Source organism: Staurois parvus, unplaced genomic scaffold (assembly GCF_062004578.1).
Source record: "Staurois parvus isolate SC_StPar_1 unplaced genomic scaffold, SC_StPar_1.0 ptg002187l, whole genome shotgun sequence".
Lineage (NCBI taxonomy): Eukaryota > Metazoa > Chordata > Amphibia > Anura > Ranidae > Staurois > Staurois parvus.
The window spans coordinates 112501-127095 of record NW_028319983.1 but is presented as its reverse complement, the minus strand read 5'-3'; the positions used below and the strand labels follow the sequence as shown (position 1 = coordinate 127095).

Below are 14595 nucleotides of genomic sequence, written 5' to 3'. Positions count from 1 at the left end.
GACAACCGGAATAACCGGAAGTGTTCGTTGCGCTGCCCGGACAGCGGAGAGGGAGCCACAGCCGGGTGAGTGAGAGGAGCCCAATCCGGGTGTGCCCCCTCCCCCTTCTATGGTCCCAGTTCCCCCTCTATGGTCCCAGTTCCCCCTCCCCCCTCTATGGTCCCAGTTCCCCCTCCATGGTCCCAGTTCCCCCTCCCCCCTCTATGGTCCCAGTTCCCCCTCCATGGTCCCAGTGCCCCCTCTATGGTCCCAGGGCCCCCTCCCCCCTGTATGGTCCCAGGCCCCCCACCCCCTCTATAGTCCCAGTGCCCCCTCTATGGTCCCAGTGCCCCCTCTATGGTCCCAGTGCCCCCTCTATGGTCCCAGTTCCTCCTCCCCCCTCTATGGTCCCAGTTCCTCCCCTCCCCTCTATGGTCCCAGTTCCTCCTCCCCCCTCTATGGTCCCAGTGCCCCCTCTATGGTCCCAGTGCCCCCTCTATGGTCCCAGTTCCCCCTCCCCCCTCTATGGTCCCAGTTCCCCCTCCATGGTCCCAGTTCCCCCTCCCCCCTCTATGGTCCCAGTGACCCCTCTATGGTCCCAGGGCCCCCTCCCCCCTGTATGGTCCCAGGCCCCCCACCCCCTCTATAGTCCCAGTGCCCCCTTTATAGTCCCAGTGCCCCCTCTATGGTCCCAGTTCCTCCTCCCCCCTCTATGGTCCCAGTGTCCCCTCTATGGTCCCAGTGCCCCCACCCCCTCTATGGTGCCAGGGCCCCCTCCCCCATGTATGGTTCCAGGGCCCCCTGTATGGTCCCAGTGACCCCTCTATGGTCCCAGGGCCCCCTCTTTGCACTGCTCCCGGGCCCCATAGCCTCTCTTTGTTGGCTGCACGTTGTTTAGTGTTGTGTTTGGTCTCTTCCAGGATGGAGAAGTATCACGTCTTGGATCTGATTGGAGAAGGATCTTTCGGGAGAGTTTATAAGGGGAGGAGACGGCACAGCGGAGAGGTGACCCCATATCATTCTAATCCTATATGAGCCCCTGGCGGGGAGGTAGGTAGGCGGCCCCCTATAACGTCCTGCTTGATGGTGTCCTGGCCAGCTCCGAAGGAAGACGTCCCATGAGGGAGATGAGGAACATGTGGTGTCCTGGCCAGCTCCGAAGGAAGAAGTCCCATGAGGGAGATGAGGAACATGTGGTGTCCTGGCCAGCTCCAAAGGAAGACGTCCCATGAGGGAGATGAGGAACATGTGGTGTCCTGGCCAGCTCCGAAGGAAGAAGTCCCATGAGGGAGATGAGGAACATGTGGTGTCCTGGCCAGCTCCGAAGGAAGACGTCCCATGATTGAGATGAGGAACATGTGGTGTCCTGGCCAGATCCGAAGGAAGACGTCCCATGATGGAGATGAGGAAATGTGGTGTCCTGGCCAGCTCCGAAGGAAGACGTCCCATGAGGGAGATGAGGAACATGTGGTGTCCTGGCCAGCTCCGATGGAAGACGTCCCATGAGGGAGATGAGGAACATGTGGTGTCCTGGCCAGCTCCGAAGGAAGACGTCCCATGAGGGAGATGAGAAACATGTGGTGTCCTGGCCAGCTCCGAAGGAAGGTGTCCCATGATTGAGATGAGGAACATGTGGTGTCCTGGCCAGCTCCGAAGGAAGACGTCCCATGAGGGAGATGAGGAACATGTGGTGTCCTGGCCAGCTCCGAAGGAAGACGTCCCATGAGGGAGATGAGGAACATGTGGTGTCCTGGCCAGCTCCGAAGGAAGACGTCCCATGAGGGAGATGAGGAACATGTGGTGTCCTGGCCAGCTCCGAAGGAAGGCGTCCCATGAGGGAGATGAGGAACATGTGGTGTCCTGGCCAGCTCCGAAGGAAGACGTCCCATGAGGGAGATGAGGAACATGTGGTGTCCTGGCCAGCTCCGAAGGAAGACGTCCCATGAGGGAGATGAGGAACATGTGGTGTCCTGGCCAGCTCCGAAGGAAGACGTCCCATGAGGGAGATGAGGAACATGTGGTGTCCTGGCCAGCTCCGAAGGAAGACGTCCCATGAGGGAGATGAGGAACATGTGGTGTCCTGGCCAGCTCCGAAGGAAGACGTCCCATGAGGGAGATGAGGAACATGTGGTGTCCTGGCCAGCTCCGAAGGAAGACGTCCCATGAGGGAGATGAGGAACATGTGGTGTCCTGGCCAGCTCCGAAGGAAGACGTCCCATGAGGGAGATGAGGAACATGTGGTGTCCTGGCCAGCTCCGAAGGAAGACGTCCCATGATTGAGATGAGGAACATGTGGTGTCCTGGCCAGATCCGAAGGAAGACGTCCCATGATGGAGATGAGGAAATGTGGTGTCCTGGCCAGCTCCGAAGGAAGACGTCCCATGAGGGAGATGAGGAACATGTGGTGTCCTGGCCAGCTCCGATGGAAGACGTCCCATGAGGGAGATGAGGAACATGTGGTGTCCTGGCCAGCTCCGAAGGAAGACGTCCCATGAGGGAGATGAGAAACATGTGGTGTCCTGGCCAGCTCCGAAGGAAGGTGTCCCATGATTGAGATGAGGAACATGTGGTGTCCTGGCCAGCTCCGAAGGAAGACGTCCCATGAGGGAGATGAGGAACATGTGGTGTCCTGGCCAGCTCCGAAGGAAGACGTCCCATGAGGGAGATGAGGAACATGTGGTGTCCTGGCCAGCTCCGAAGGAAGACGTCCCATGAGGGAGATGAGGAACATGTGGTGTCCTGGCCAGCTCCGAAGGAAGGCGTCCCATGAGGGAGATGAGGAACATGTGGTGTCCTGGCCAGCTCCGAAGGAAGACGTCCCATGAGGGAGATGAGGAACATGTGGTGTCCTGGCCAGCTCCGAAGGAAGACGTCCCATGAGGGAGATGAGGAACATGTGGTGTCCTGGCCAGCTCCGAAGGAAGACGTCCCATGAGGGAGATGAGGAACATGTGGTGTCCTGGCCAGCTCCGAAGGAAGACGTCCCATGAGGGAGATGAGGAACATGTGGTGTCCTGGCCAGCTCCGAAGGAAGACGTCCCATGAGGGAGATGAGGAACATGTGGTGTCCTGGCCAGCTCCGAAGGAAGACGTCCCATGAGGGAGATGAGGAACATGTGGTGTCCTGGCCAGCTCCGAAGGAAGACGTCCCATGAGGGAGATGAGGAACATGTGGTGTCCTGGCCAGCTCCGAAGGAAGACGTCCCATGATTGAGATGAGGAACATGTGGTGTCCTGGCCAGCTCCGAAGGAAGACGTCCCATGAGGGAGATGAGGAACATGTGGTGTCCTGGCCAGCTCCGAAGGAAGACGTCCCATGAGGGAGATGAGGAACATGTGGTGTCCTGGCCAGCTCCGAAGGAAGACGTCCCATGAGGGAGATGAGGAACATGTGGTGTCCTGGCCAGCTCCGAAGGAAGACGTCCCATGAGGGAGATGAGGAACATGTGGTGTCCTGGCCAGCTCCGAAGGAAGACGTCCCATGAGGGAGATGAGGAACATGTGGTGTCCTGGCCAGCTCCGAAGGAAGACGTCCCATGAGGGAGATGAGGAACATGTGGTGTCCTGGCCAGCTCCGAAGGAAGACGTCCCATGATTGAGATGAGGAACATGTGGTGTCCTGGCCAGCTCCGAAGGAAGACGTCCCATGAGGGAGATGAGGAACATGTGGTGTCCTGGCCAGCTCCGAAGGAAGACGTCCCATGAGGGAGATGAGGAACATGTGGTGTCCTGGCCAGCTCCGAAGGAAGACGTCCCATGAGGGAGATGAGGAACATGTGGCTGAAGAAAAATAACAAAAAAAGGTTCCACTTTTCTCTGAAGCACAGAAGCATGCTGGGAGTGGGAGGGGTCATAGTGATCAATCCTCCTGTAGGTGGCAGTATAAACCAACAGCTCCGAATTCCTGAGCCCCTCAATACTCAAGAAAGAAAAGAGAATGTTGTCTGTTCATGAAGTCTCTGCTCAGGTGGTGTCTCTTCACAGGAGCAGAATCTGCAGTCAAGACAAGCTCCTCCCCCTCCTGTATGACGCCGGTTCTCCTCCTCCTCCCCCTCCTGTATGACGCCGGTTCTCCTCCTCCTCCCCCTCCTGTATGACGCCGGTTCTCCTCCTCCTCCCCCTCCTGTATGACGCCGGTTCTCCTCCTCCTCCTCCTCCTGTATGACGCCGGTTCTCCTCCTCCTCCCCCTCCTGTATGACGCCGGTTCTCCTCCTCCTCCCCCTCCTGTATGACGCCGGTTCTCCTCCTCCTCCCCCTCCTGTATGAAGCCGGTTCTCCTCCTCCTCCCCCTCCTGTATGACGCCGGTTCTCCTCCTCCTCCCCCTCCTGTATGACGCCGGTTCTCCTCCTCCTCCCCCTCCTGTATGACGCCGGTTCTCCTCCTCCTCCCCCTCCTGTATGACGCCGGTTCTCCTCCTCCTCCCCCTCCTGTATGACGCCGGTTCTCCTCCTCCTCCCCCTCCTGTATGACGCCGGTTCTCCTCCTCCTCCCCCTCCTGTATGACGCCGGTTCTCCTCCTCCTCCCCCTCCTGTATGACGCCGGTTCTCCTCCTCCTCCCCCTCCTGTATGACGCCGGTTCTCCTCCTCCTCCCCCTCCTGTATGACGCCGGTTCTCCTCCCCCTCCTGTATGACGCCGGTTCTCCCCCTCCTGTATGACGCCGGTTCTCCTCCTCCTCCCCCTCCTGTATGACGCCGGTTCTCCCCCTCCTGTATGACGCCGGTTCTCCCCCTCCTGTATGACGCCGGTTCTCCTCCTCCTCCCCCTCCTGTATGACGCCGGTTCTCCCCCTCCTGTATGACGCCGGTTCTCCTCCTCCTCCCCCTCCTGTATGACGCCGGTTCTCCTCCTCCTCCCCCTCCTGTATGACGCCGGTTCTCCTCCTCCTCCCCCTCCTGTATGACGCCGGTTCTCCTCCTCATCCCCCTCCTGTATGACGCCGGTTCTCCTCCTCCTCCCCCTCCTGTATGACGCCGGTCTTCTCTCTTCTCAGGTTGTGGCCCTGAAGTTCATTCCTAAAGTGGGCAGATCAGAGAAGGAGCTCCGAGGTCTGAAGAGGGAGATCCAGATTATGAGAGACTTGTTTCACCCCAACATTGTGCGCATGCTGGACAGCTGTGAGACTGAGCGAGAGGTGAGAAACAGCCTAACACTGTGCGCATGCTGGAGAGGTAAGAGACACCCCAACACTGTGCGCATGCTGGAGAGGTAAGAGACACCCCAACACTGTGCGCATGCTGGAGAGGTAAGAGACACCCCAACACTGTGCTCATGCTGGAGAGGTAAGAGACACCCCAACACTGTGCTCATGCTGGAGAGGTAAGAGACACCCCAACACTGTGCGCATGCTGGAGAGGTAAGAGACACCCCAACACTGTGCGCATGCTGGACAGCTGATCCTGTCTGTCCTTCTCTGGTCAGGTGGTGGTTGTGACGGAGTACGCAGAGGGAGAATTGTTCCAGATCCTGGAAGATGATGGGAATCTGTCGGAGGATCTGGTAAGAGACGCTGTCCTCGATCTGTCTGTGATTGGTCCTTTGGCTGAGCTGTGCAGGGTGACCGCTGTCTCTGTGTAGGTGCGGGATGTCTCTGCCCAGCTGGTGTCGGCTCTCTATTACCTCCATTCTCATCGCATCCTCCACCGAGACATGAAACCTCAGAACATTCTACTGGGGAAGGACGGGACCATCAAACTCTGCGACTTCGGGTGAGTCTGAACCCTCTGTCCAATGGGGACCCCCATAGATCTTCTACAGTGTAATACAGACATGGTGACCCCCTTAGGTCTTCTACAGTGTGATACAGAGATGGTGACCCCATAGATCTTCTACAGTGTGATACAGAGATGGTGACCCCCATAGATCTTCTACAATGTGATACAGAGATGGTGACCCCCATAGATCTTCTACAATGTGATACAGAGATGGTGACCGCCATAGATCTTCTACAATGTAATACAGAGATGGTGACCCCCATAGATCTTCTACAGTGTGATACAGACATGGTGACCCCCATAGATCTTCTACAATGTGATACAGAGATGGTGACCGCCATAGATCTTCTACAATGTGATACAGAGATGGTGACCCCATAGATCTTCTACAGTGTGATACAGAGATGGTGACCCCCATAGATCTTCTACAGTGTGATACAGAGATGGTGACCCCCATAGGTCTTCTACAGTGTGATACAGAGATGGTGACCCCCATAGATCTTCTACAGTGTGATACAGAGATGGTGACCCCCATAGATCTTCTACAGAGTGATACAGAGATGGTGACCCCCATAGGTCTTCTACAGTGTGATACAGAGATGGTGACCCCCATAGATCTTCTACAGTGTGATACAGAGATGGTGACCCCCATAGATCTTCTACAGTGTGATACAGACATGGTGACCCCCATAGATCTTCTACAGTGTGATACAGAGATGGTGACCCCCATAGATCTTCTACAGTGTGATACAGACATGGTGACCCCCATAGGTCTTCTACAGTGTGATACAGAGATGGTGACCCCCATAGGTCTTCTACAGTGTAATACAGAGATGGTGACCCCCATAGATCTTCTACAGTGTGATACAGACATGGTGACCCCCATAGATCTTCTACAGTGTGATACAGACATGGTGACCCCCATAGATCTTCTACAGTGTGATACAGACATGGTGACCCCCATCGGTCTTCTACAGAGTGATACAGACATGGTGACCCCCATAGATCATCTACAGAGTGATACAGACATGGTGACCCCCATAGATCTTCTACAGAGTGATACAGACATGGTGACCCCCATAGATCTTCTACAGAGTGATACAGACATGGTGACCCCCATAGATCTTCTACAGAGTGATACAGACATGGTGACCCCCATAGATCTTCTACAGAGTGATACAGACATGGTGACCCCCATAGATCTTCTACAGAGTGATACAGACATGGTGTCCCCCATAGATCTTCTACAGAGTGATACAGACATGGTGACCCCCATAGATCTTCTACAGAGTGATACAGACATGGTGACCCCCATAGATCTTCTACAGAGTGATACAGAGATGGTGACCCCCATAGATCTTCTACAGAGTGATACAGACATGCTGACCCCCATAGATCTTCTACAGTGTGATACAGAGATGGTGACCCCCATAGATCTTCTACAGTGTGATACAGAGATGGTGACCCCCATAGATTTTCTACAGTGTGATACAGACATGGTGACCCCCATAGATCTTCTACAGTGTGATACAGACATGGTGACCCCCATCGGTCTTCTACAGAGTGATACAGACATGGTGACCCCCATAGATCATCTACAGAGTGATACAGACATGGTGACCCCCATAGATCTTCTACAGAGTGATACAGACATGGTGACCCCCATAGATCTTCTACAGAGTGATACAGACATGGTGACCCCCATAGATCTTCTACAGAGTGATACAGACATGGTGACCCCCATAGATCTTCTACAGAGTGATACAGACATGGTGACCCCCATAGATCTTCTACAGAGTGATACAGACATGGTGACCCCCATAGATCTTCTACAGAGTGATACAGACATGGTGACCCCCATAGATCTTCTACAGAGTGATACAGACATTCTGACCCCCATAGATCTTCTACAGAGTGATACAGACATTCTGACCCCCATAGATCTTCTACAGAGTGATACAGACATGGTGACCCCCATAGATCTTCTACAGTGTGATACAGACATGGTGACCCCCATAGGTCTTCTACAGTGTGATACAGAGATGGTGACCCCCATAGGTCTTCTACAGTGTGATACAGACATGGTGACCCCCATAGATCTTCTCCAATGTAATACATACATGGTGACCCCCATAGATCTTCTACAGTGTGATACAGAGATGGTGACCCCCATAGGTCTTCTACAGTGTGATACAGACATGGTGACCCCCATAGATCTTCTACAGTGTGATACAGACATGGTGACCCCCATAGGTCTTCTACAGTGTGATACAGACATGGTGACCCCCATAGATCTTCTACAGTGTGATACAGACATGGTGACCCCCATAGATCTTCTACAGAGTGATACAGACATGGTGACCCCCATAGATCTTCTACAGAGTGATACAGACATGGTGACCCCCATAGATCTTCTACAGAGTGATACAGACATGGTGACCCCCATAGATCTTCTACAGTGTGATACAGACATGGTGACCCCCATAGATCTTCTACAGAGTGATACAGACATGGTGACCCCCATAGATCTTCTACAGAGTGATACAGACATGGTGACCCCCATAGATCTTCTACAGTGTGATACAGAGATGGTGACCCCCATAGGTCTTCTACAGTGTGATACAGAGATGGTGACCCCCATAGGTCTTCTACAGTGTGATACAGACATGGTGACCCCCATAGATCTTCTCCAATGTGATACATACATGGTGACCCCCATAGATCTTCTACAGTGTGATACAGAGATGGTGACCCCCATAGGTCTTCTACAGTGTGATACAGAGATGGTGACCCCCATAGATCTTCTACAGTGTGATACAGAGATGGTGACCCCCATAGGTCTTCTACAGTGTGATACAGACATGGTGACCCCCATAGATCTTCTACAGTGTGATACAGACATGGTGACCCCCATAGATCTTCTACAGAGTGATACAGACATGGTGACCCCCATAGATCTTCTACAGAGTGATACAGACATGGTGACCCCCATAGATCTTCTACAGAGTGATACAGACATGGTGACCCCCATAGATCTTCTACAGTGTGATACAGACATGGTGACCCCCATAGATCTTCTACAGTGTGATACAGACATGGTGACCCCCATAGATCTTCTACAGAGTGATACAGACATGGTGACCCCCATAGATCTTCTACAGAGTGATACAGACATGGTGACCCCCATAGATCTTCTACAGTGTGATACAGACATGGTGACCCCCATAGGTCTTCTACAGTGTGATACAGAGATGGTGACCCCCATAGATCTTCTACTGTGTGATACAGAGATGGTGACCCCCATAGGTCTTCTACAGAGTGATACAGACATGGTGACCCCCATAGGTCTTCTACAGTGTGATACAGAGATGGTGACCCCCATAGATCTTCTACAGTGTGATACAGAGATGGTGACCCCCATAGGTCTTCTACAGTGTGATACAGACATGGTGACCCCCATAGATCTTCTACAGTGTGATACAGACATGGTGACCCCCATAGATCTTCTACAGTGTGATACAGAGATGGTGACCCCCATAGATCTTCTACAGTGTGATACAGACATGGTGACCCCCATAGATCTTCTACAGTGTAATACAGAGATGGTGACCCCCATAGATCTTCTCCAATGTAATACAGAGATGGTGACCCCCATAGGTCTTCTACAGTGTGTTACAGAGATGGTGACCCCATAGATCTTCTACAGTGTGATACAGAGATGGTGACCCCCATAGATCTTCTACAGTATGATGCAGAGATGGTGACCCCCATAGATCTTCTACAGTGTGATACAGAGATGGTGACCCCCATAGGTCTTCTACAGTGTGATACAGAGATGGTGACCCCCATAGATCTTCTACAGTGTGATACAGACATGGTGACCCCCATAGATCTTCTACAGTGTGATACAGACATGGTGACCCCCATAGATCTTCTACAGTGTGATACAGACATGGTGACCCCCATAGATCTTCTCCAATGTAATACATACAGTGGTGTGTTCTATGTACACACAGACCCCCCCATGACCCCATGTCCCTTCCTTGTGCAGGTTTGCCCGGGAGCTGAGTTTGGACACCCTCATGGTGCGCTCCATTAAAGGGACCCCTCTGTACATGTCACCAGAGCTGGTTCTAGAACGTCCGTACGACCATCGCTCCGACCTCTGGGCCCTGGGCTGTATCGTCTATGAGTTATTGGTGGGGACACCTCCCTTCTATACACACAGCATCTTCCAGCTGGTCAGCATCATCACCCAACAACCAGTGCGATGGCCGAAGGGGGTGTCAGCGGAACTCAAGGTCAGGCTGTGTGACAAGGGCGGGATTCCTGAGTGAATCGGAGATAATGACTTGCTGCTTTCTATGATTCTACCAGGATTTCCTCCAGGGGCTCCTGACAAAGGACCCGACTCTGCGACTGTCCTGGCCGGCTCTGCTGAAACATCCCTTCATTAAAGACAAAGTGATGGGTGAGATCTTCATCAGATCCTCAGAGACCTCCTTTCTGTGTGAGGGCGGGCTGGTACTCTGGGGTGGGACTGTATATCCCTGATGGCATTTCATACCACTCCCCTGCTGATGACACTTGTCTGTGGGCGGAGCTATGGGTGGACTGGTACTCTGGGGTGGGACTGTATATCCCTGATGGCATTTCATACCACTCCCCTGCTGATGACACTTGTCTGTGGGCGGTGCTGAGGGCGGGCTGGTACTCTGGGGTGGGACTGTATATCCCTGATGGCATTTCATACCACTTCCCTGCTGATGGCACTTGTCTGTGGGCGGAGCTATGGGTGGACTGGTACTCTGGGGTGGGACTGTATATCTCTGATGGCATTTCATACCACTCCCCTGCTGATGACACTTGTCTGTGGGCGGAGCTATGGGTGGACTGGTACTCTGGGGTGGGACTGTATATCCCTGATGGCATTTCATACCACTCCCCTGCTGATGACACTTGTCTGTGGGCGGTGCTGAGGGCGGGCTGGTACTCTGGGGTGGGACTGTATATCCCTGATGGCATTTCATACCACTTCCCTGCTGATGGCACTTGTCTGTGGGCGGTGCTGAGGGCGGGCTGGTACTCTGGGGTGGGACTGTATATCCCTGATGGCATTTCATACCACTCCCCTGCTGATGACACTTGTCTGTGGGCGGAGCTATGGGAGGGCTGGTACTCTGGGGTGGGACTGTATATCCCTGATGGCATTTCATACCACTTCCCTGCTGATGGCACTTGTCTGTGGGCGGTGCTATGGGCGGGCTGGTACTCTGGGGTGGGACTGTATATCTCTGATGGCATTTCATACCACTCCCCTGCTGATGGCACTTGTCTGTGGGCGGAGCTATGGGTGGACTGGTACTCTGGGGTGGGACTGTATATCCCTGATGGCATTTCATACCACTCCCCTGCTGATGGCACTTGTCTGTGGGCGGAGCTATGGGCGGGCTGGTACTCTGGGGTGGGACTGTATATCCCTGATGGCATTTCATACCACTCCCCTGCTGATGGCACTTGTCTGTGGGCGGAGCTATGGGTGGACTGGTACTCTGGGGTGGGACTGTATATCCCTGATGGCATTTTATACCACTCCCCTGCTGATGACACTTGTCTGTGGGCGGAGCTATGGGCGGGCTGGTACTCTGGGGTGGGACTGTATATCCCTGATGGCATTTCATACCACTCCCCTGCTGATGACACTTGTCTGTGGGCGGTGCTAAGGGCAGACTTGTACTGTGGGGGCAGGGACGGTAAATTTTATAGATCTAAGGTTACTCTTCTGTGATTTGTCTATTTTTTCAGTATTGGAGGACGGCACCGCTGGAAGTCCATTCACCTCTCCACTGACTGATGAGCAGCAGCAGCTCCGTGACAGACTGTGTGAGAGCGCCGGGAAGGCCAGCGCACATTCCCGCATTCTGAGCAAAGCAAGACAACGTGTGGCCAAGAGGAAGGAGAGAGAAACGGGGAAACCGGCTGGCAGCCAGGTAACTGCCAAACACTGCGCCAGATTTATGTGTTCCTAGATTCCACCCTGTGCCTCCGCCCTCACACCGGCCCCGCCCTGTGCCTCCGCCCTCACACCGGCCCCGCCCTGTGCCTCCGCCCTCACACCGGCCCCGCCCTGTGCCTCCGCCCTCACACCGGCCCCGCCCTGTGCCTCCGCCCTCACACCGGCCCCGCCCTGTGCCTCCGCCCTCACACCGGCCCCGCCCTGTGCCTCCGCCCTCACACCGGCCCCGCCCCGTGCCTCCGCCCTCACACCGGCCCCGCCCTGTGTCTTCACCATGAGACCACCTGCACCCTATATCTTCACCATGAGACCACCTGCACCCTATATCTTCACCATGAGACCACCTGCACCCTATATCTTCACCATGAGACCACCTGCACCCTATATCTTCACCATGAGACCACCTGCACCCTATATCCTCACCATGAGACCACCTATACCCTATATCCTCACCATGAGACCATCTTCACCCTATATCTTCACCATGAGACCATCTTCACCCTATATCTTCACCATGAGACCACCTTCACGCTATATCTTCACCATGAGACCACATTCACCCTATATCTTCACCATGAGACCACCTGCACCCTATATCTTCACCATGAGACCACCTTCACCCTATATCTTCACCATGAGACCACCTTCACCCTATACCTTTACCATGAGACCACCTTCACCCTATATCTTCACCATGAGACCACCCTCACCCTATATCTTTACCATGAGACCACCTCCAATCTACACTTTACCATGAGACCACCTCCACCCTATATCTTCACCATGAGACCCCCTCCACCCTATGTTTTCAACATGAGACCACCTTTACCCTATATCTTCACCATGAGACCACCTTTACCCTATATCTTCACCATGAGACCACCTTTACCCTATATCTTCACCATGAGACCACCTTCACCCTATGTTTTCACCATGAGACCACCTTCACCCTATGTTTTCACTATGAGACCACCTACACATTTTAAATTTACCATGGGACCACTTTCACCGTATAGCCTCACCATGAGGCCACCTCCACCCTATATCTTCACCATGAGACCAGACCTATCCTTTATACTCCGAGAACAGCTCCATCACTTCTCTGAAACCAGCTCCACTCTAAATCTTCACCATAAGACCAGACCCACCCTGTATCTTCACCCAGCTCCATCACTTCATCTGAAGCTACCTACACCCTGAGAGCAGGTTCACTCTGTACCTCCACCCTTAGGCCATTTCTACCCTATATCTTCATCCTGATACCAGCTCCATCACTTCTCCATCTAAGACCACCTCCACCCTACCTATCACTACAAGACCAGCTCCAGCCCATCTCTCCACTGTAAGCCCAGCTCCATCACATCATGCCCATTGTTCTCACGCTGGGAGCAGGTTCATCCTATATCTCTACCCTCTTCCCTATATCTCCATCCCGATACCAGCGCCATCACTTTTTCATGTGAGACCACCTCCACCCTACCTCTTCACTACAAGACCAGCTCCAGCCTATCTCTCTGTTGTGAGCCCATCTTCATCACATAATCTAAAGCCATGTGCACACGCTGAGATCAGGTTCACCCTGTATCTCCACCCCGATACCATCTCCATCACTTCATCTGAAAACCACCTCCACCCTGTCTGTGAAAGGAGACAATACCTATGCTCTGCAGGTTCTGCTTCTCTTGGCTGAGACCATGTGCTCTGGCTGGAGTGTCCCCTCACTCAATTAGCATATTCAATAATATGTTTGTAACGGAACCGGACCCCGACTGCCCTAGGGTATTTCCGTTCGACTCCCGCTTCCCTGCGTCCGGACCCAGATCCACGGACACCACCGCTGCGCATACAAGACGAGACAGCACCATACTTGCATTAAAACAGGAAATGGACCGCTTTATTTTAATATAGATACAAGATCTATACACTGGGTGGGGCAATACACCCAGTAACAGGAAACACATCAGCAGGCCGTCCCATCAGGGGGAAGGGCTGCCGGAAACACCCCCCCCCCCCCCGACCGAGCCAGTACAAACACATAATTCCCATAATAGTTTGCTCCCAAGCCCAGACACACAATAGAACAATGGGATACACCACGTGGCAGTAAACAATGAACAACCCCCACATCCCACCTATACATGTCTATTCAATATTAGGAGAGATCCCCCTGCACCCCTAACAGGCACAGGGTGACTTACACATAATAGGGATATGGGGAGCTGAGACAGGGGTCTCCCCACCTCTCCAAAGGGGGCTGTGTTCCATGGGCCCCCCACCCAAAGTCACTCCCGTTACAAAGTTCAAGATGGTTACTCGGTGAGATCCATAACATGCAAATCTTTATTAGTTACATACACAAGTTGTGTTAGACAAACGCCTTTCAGCTGTAACCAGGTTACAGCCAAAACGCATTAGCCTAACACAAGTTGTGTTTTAGAATGTAGACAAAGATTTGCATTTTATGGATCTCACCAAGTAACCGGCTTGAACTTACAAAGGACCTCCATCCTATGACTTCACTGTAAGACCAGCTCCAGCCATTTCTGTCCTATGTCCACACCCTGCGAGCGGGTCTACCCTGCATCTCGGGCCTGCGAGCGGGTCTACCCTGCATCTCGTGCCTGCGAGCGGGTCTACCCTGCATCTCGGGCCTGCGAGCGGGTCTACCCTGCATCTCGTGCCTGCGAGCGGGTCTACCCTGCATCTCGAGCCTGCGAGCGGGTCTACCCTGCATCTCGAGCCTGCGAGCGGGTCTACCCTGCATCTCGTGCCTGCGAGCGGGTCTACCCTGCATCTCGTGCCTGCGAGCGGGTCTACCCTGCATCTCGTGCCTGCGAGCGGGTCTACCCTGCATCTCGTGCCTGCGAGCGGGTCTACCCTGCAT

General features: G+C 53.7%; 1 protein-coding gene across 1 annotated transcript in view; it reads left to right on the top strand.

The window, feature by feature from the left end:
• The first annotated feature begins 2 nt into the window (after positions 1-2).
• Positions 3-14595, top strand: part of LOC149431657 (serine/threonine-protein kinase 36-like) — a 46395-nt gene continuing 31802 nt past the window's right edge. Inside the window, 8 exon segments of the mRNA XM_089665425.1 lie at positions 3-65; positions 900-984; positions 4975-5115; positions 5403-5480; positions 5559-5689; positions 9747-9996; positions 10073-10166; positions 11501-11685. Coding sequence (XP_089521551.1) covers positions 901-984; positions 4975-5115; positions 5403-5480; positions 5559-5689; positions 9747-9996; positions 10073-10166; positions 11501-11685 — 963 coding nt within the window. The 5' untranslated portion in view covers positions 3-65; position 900.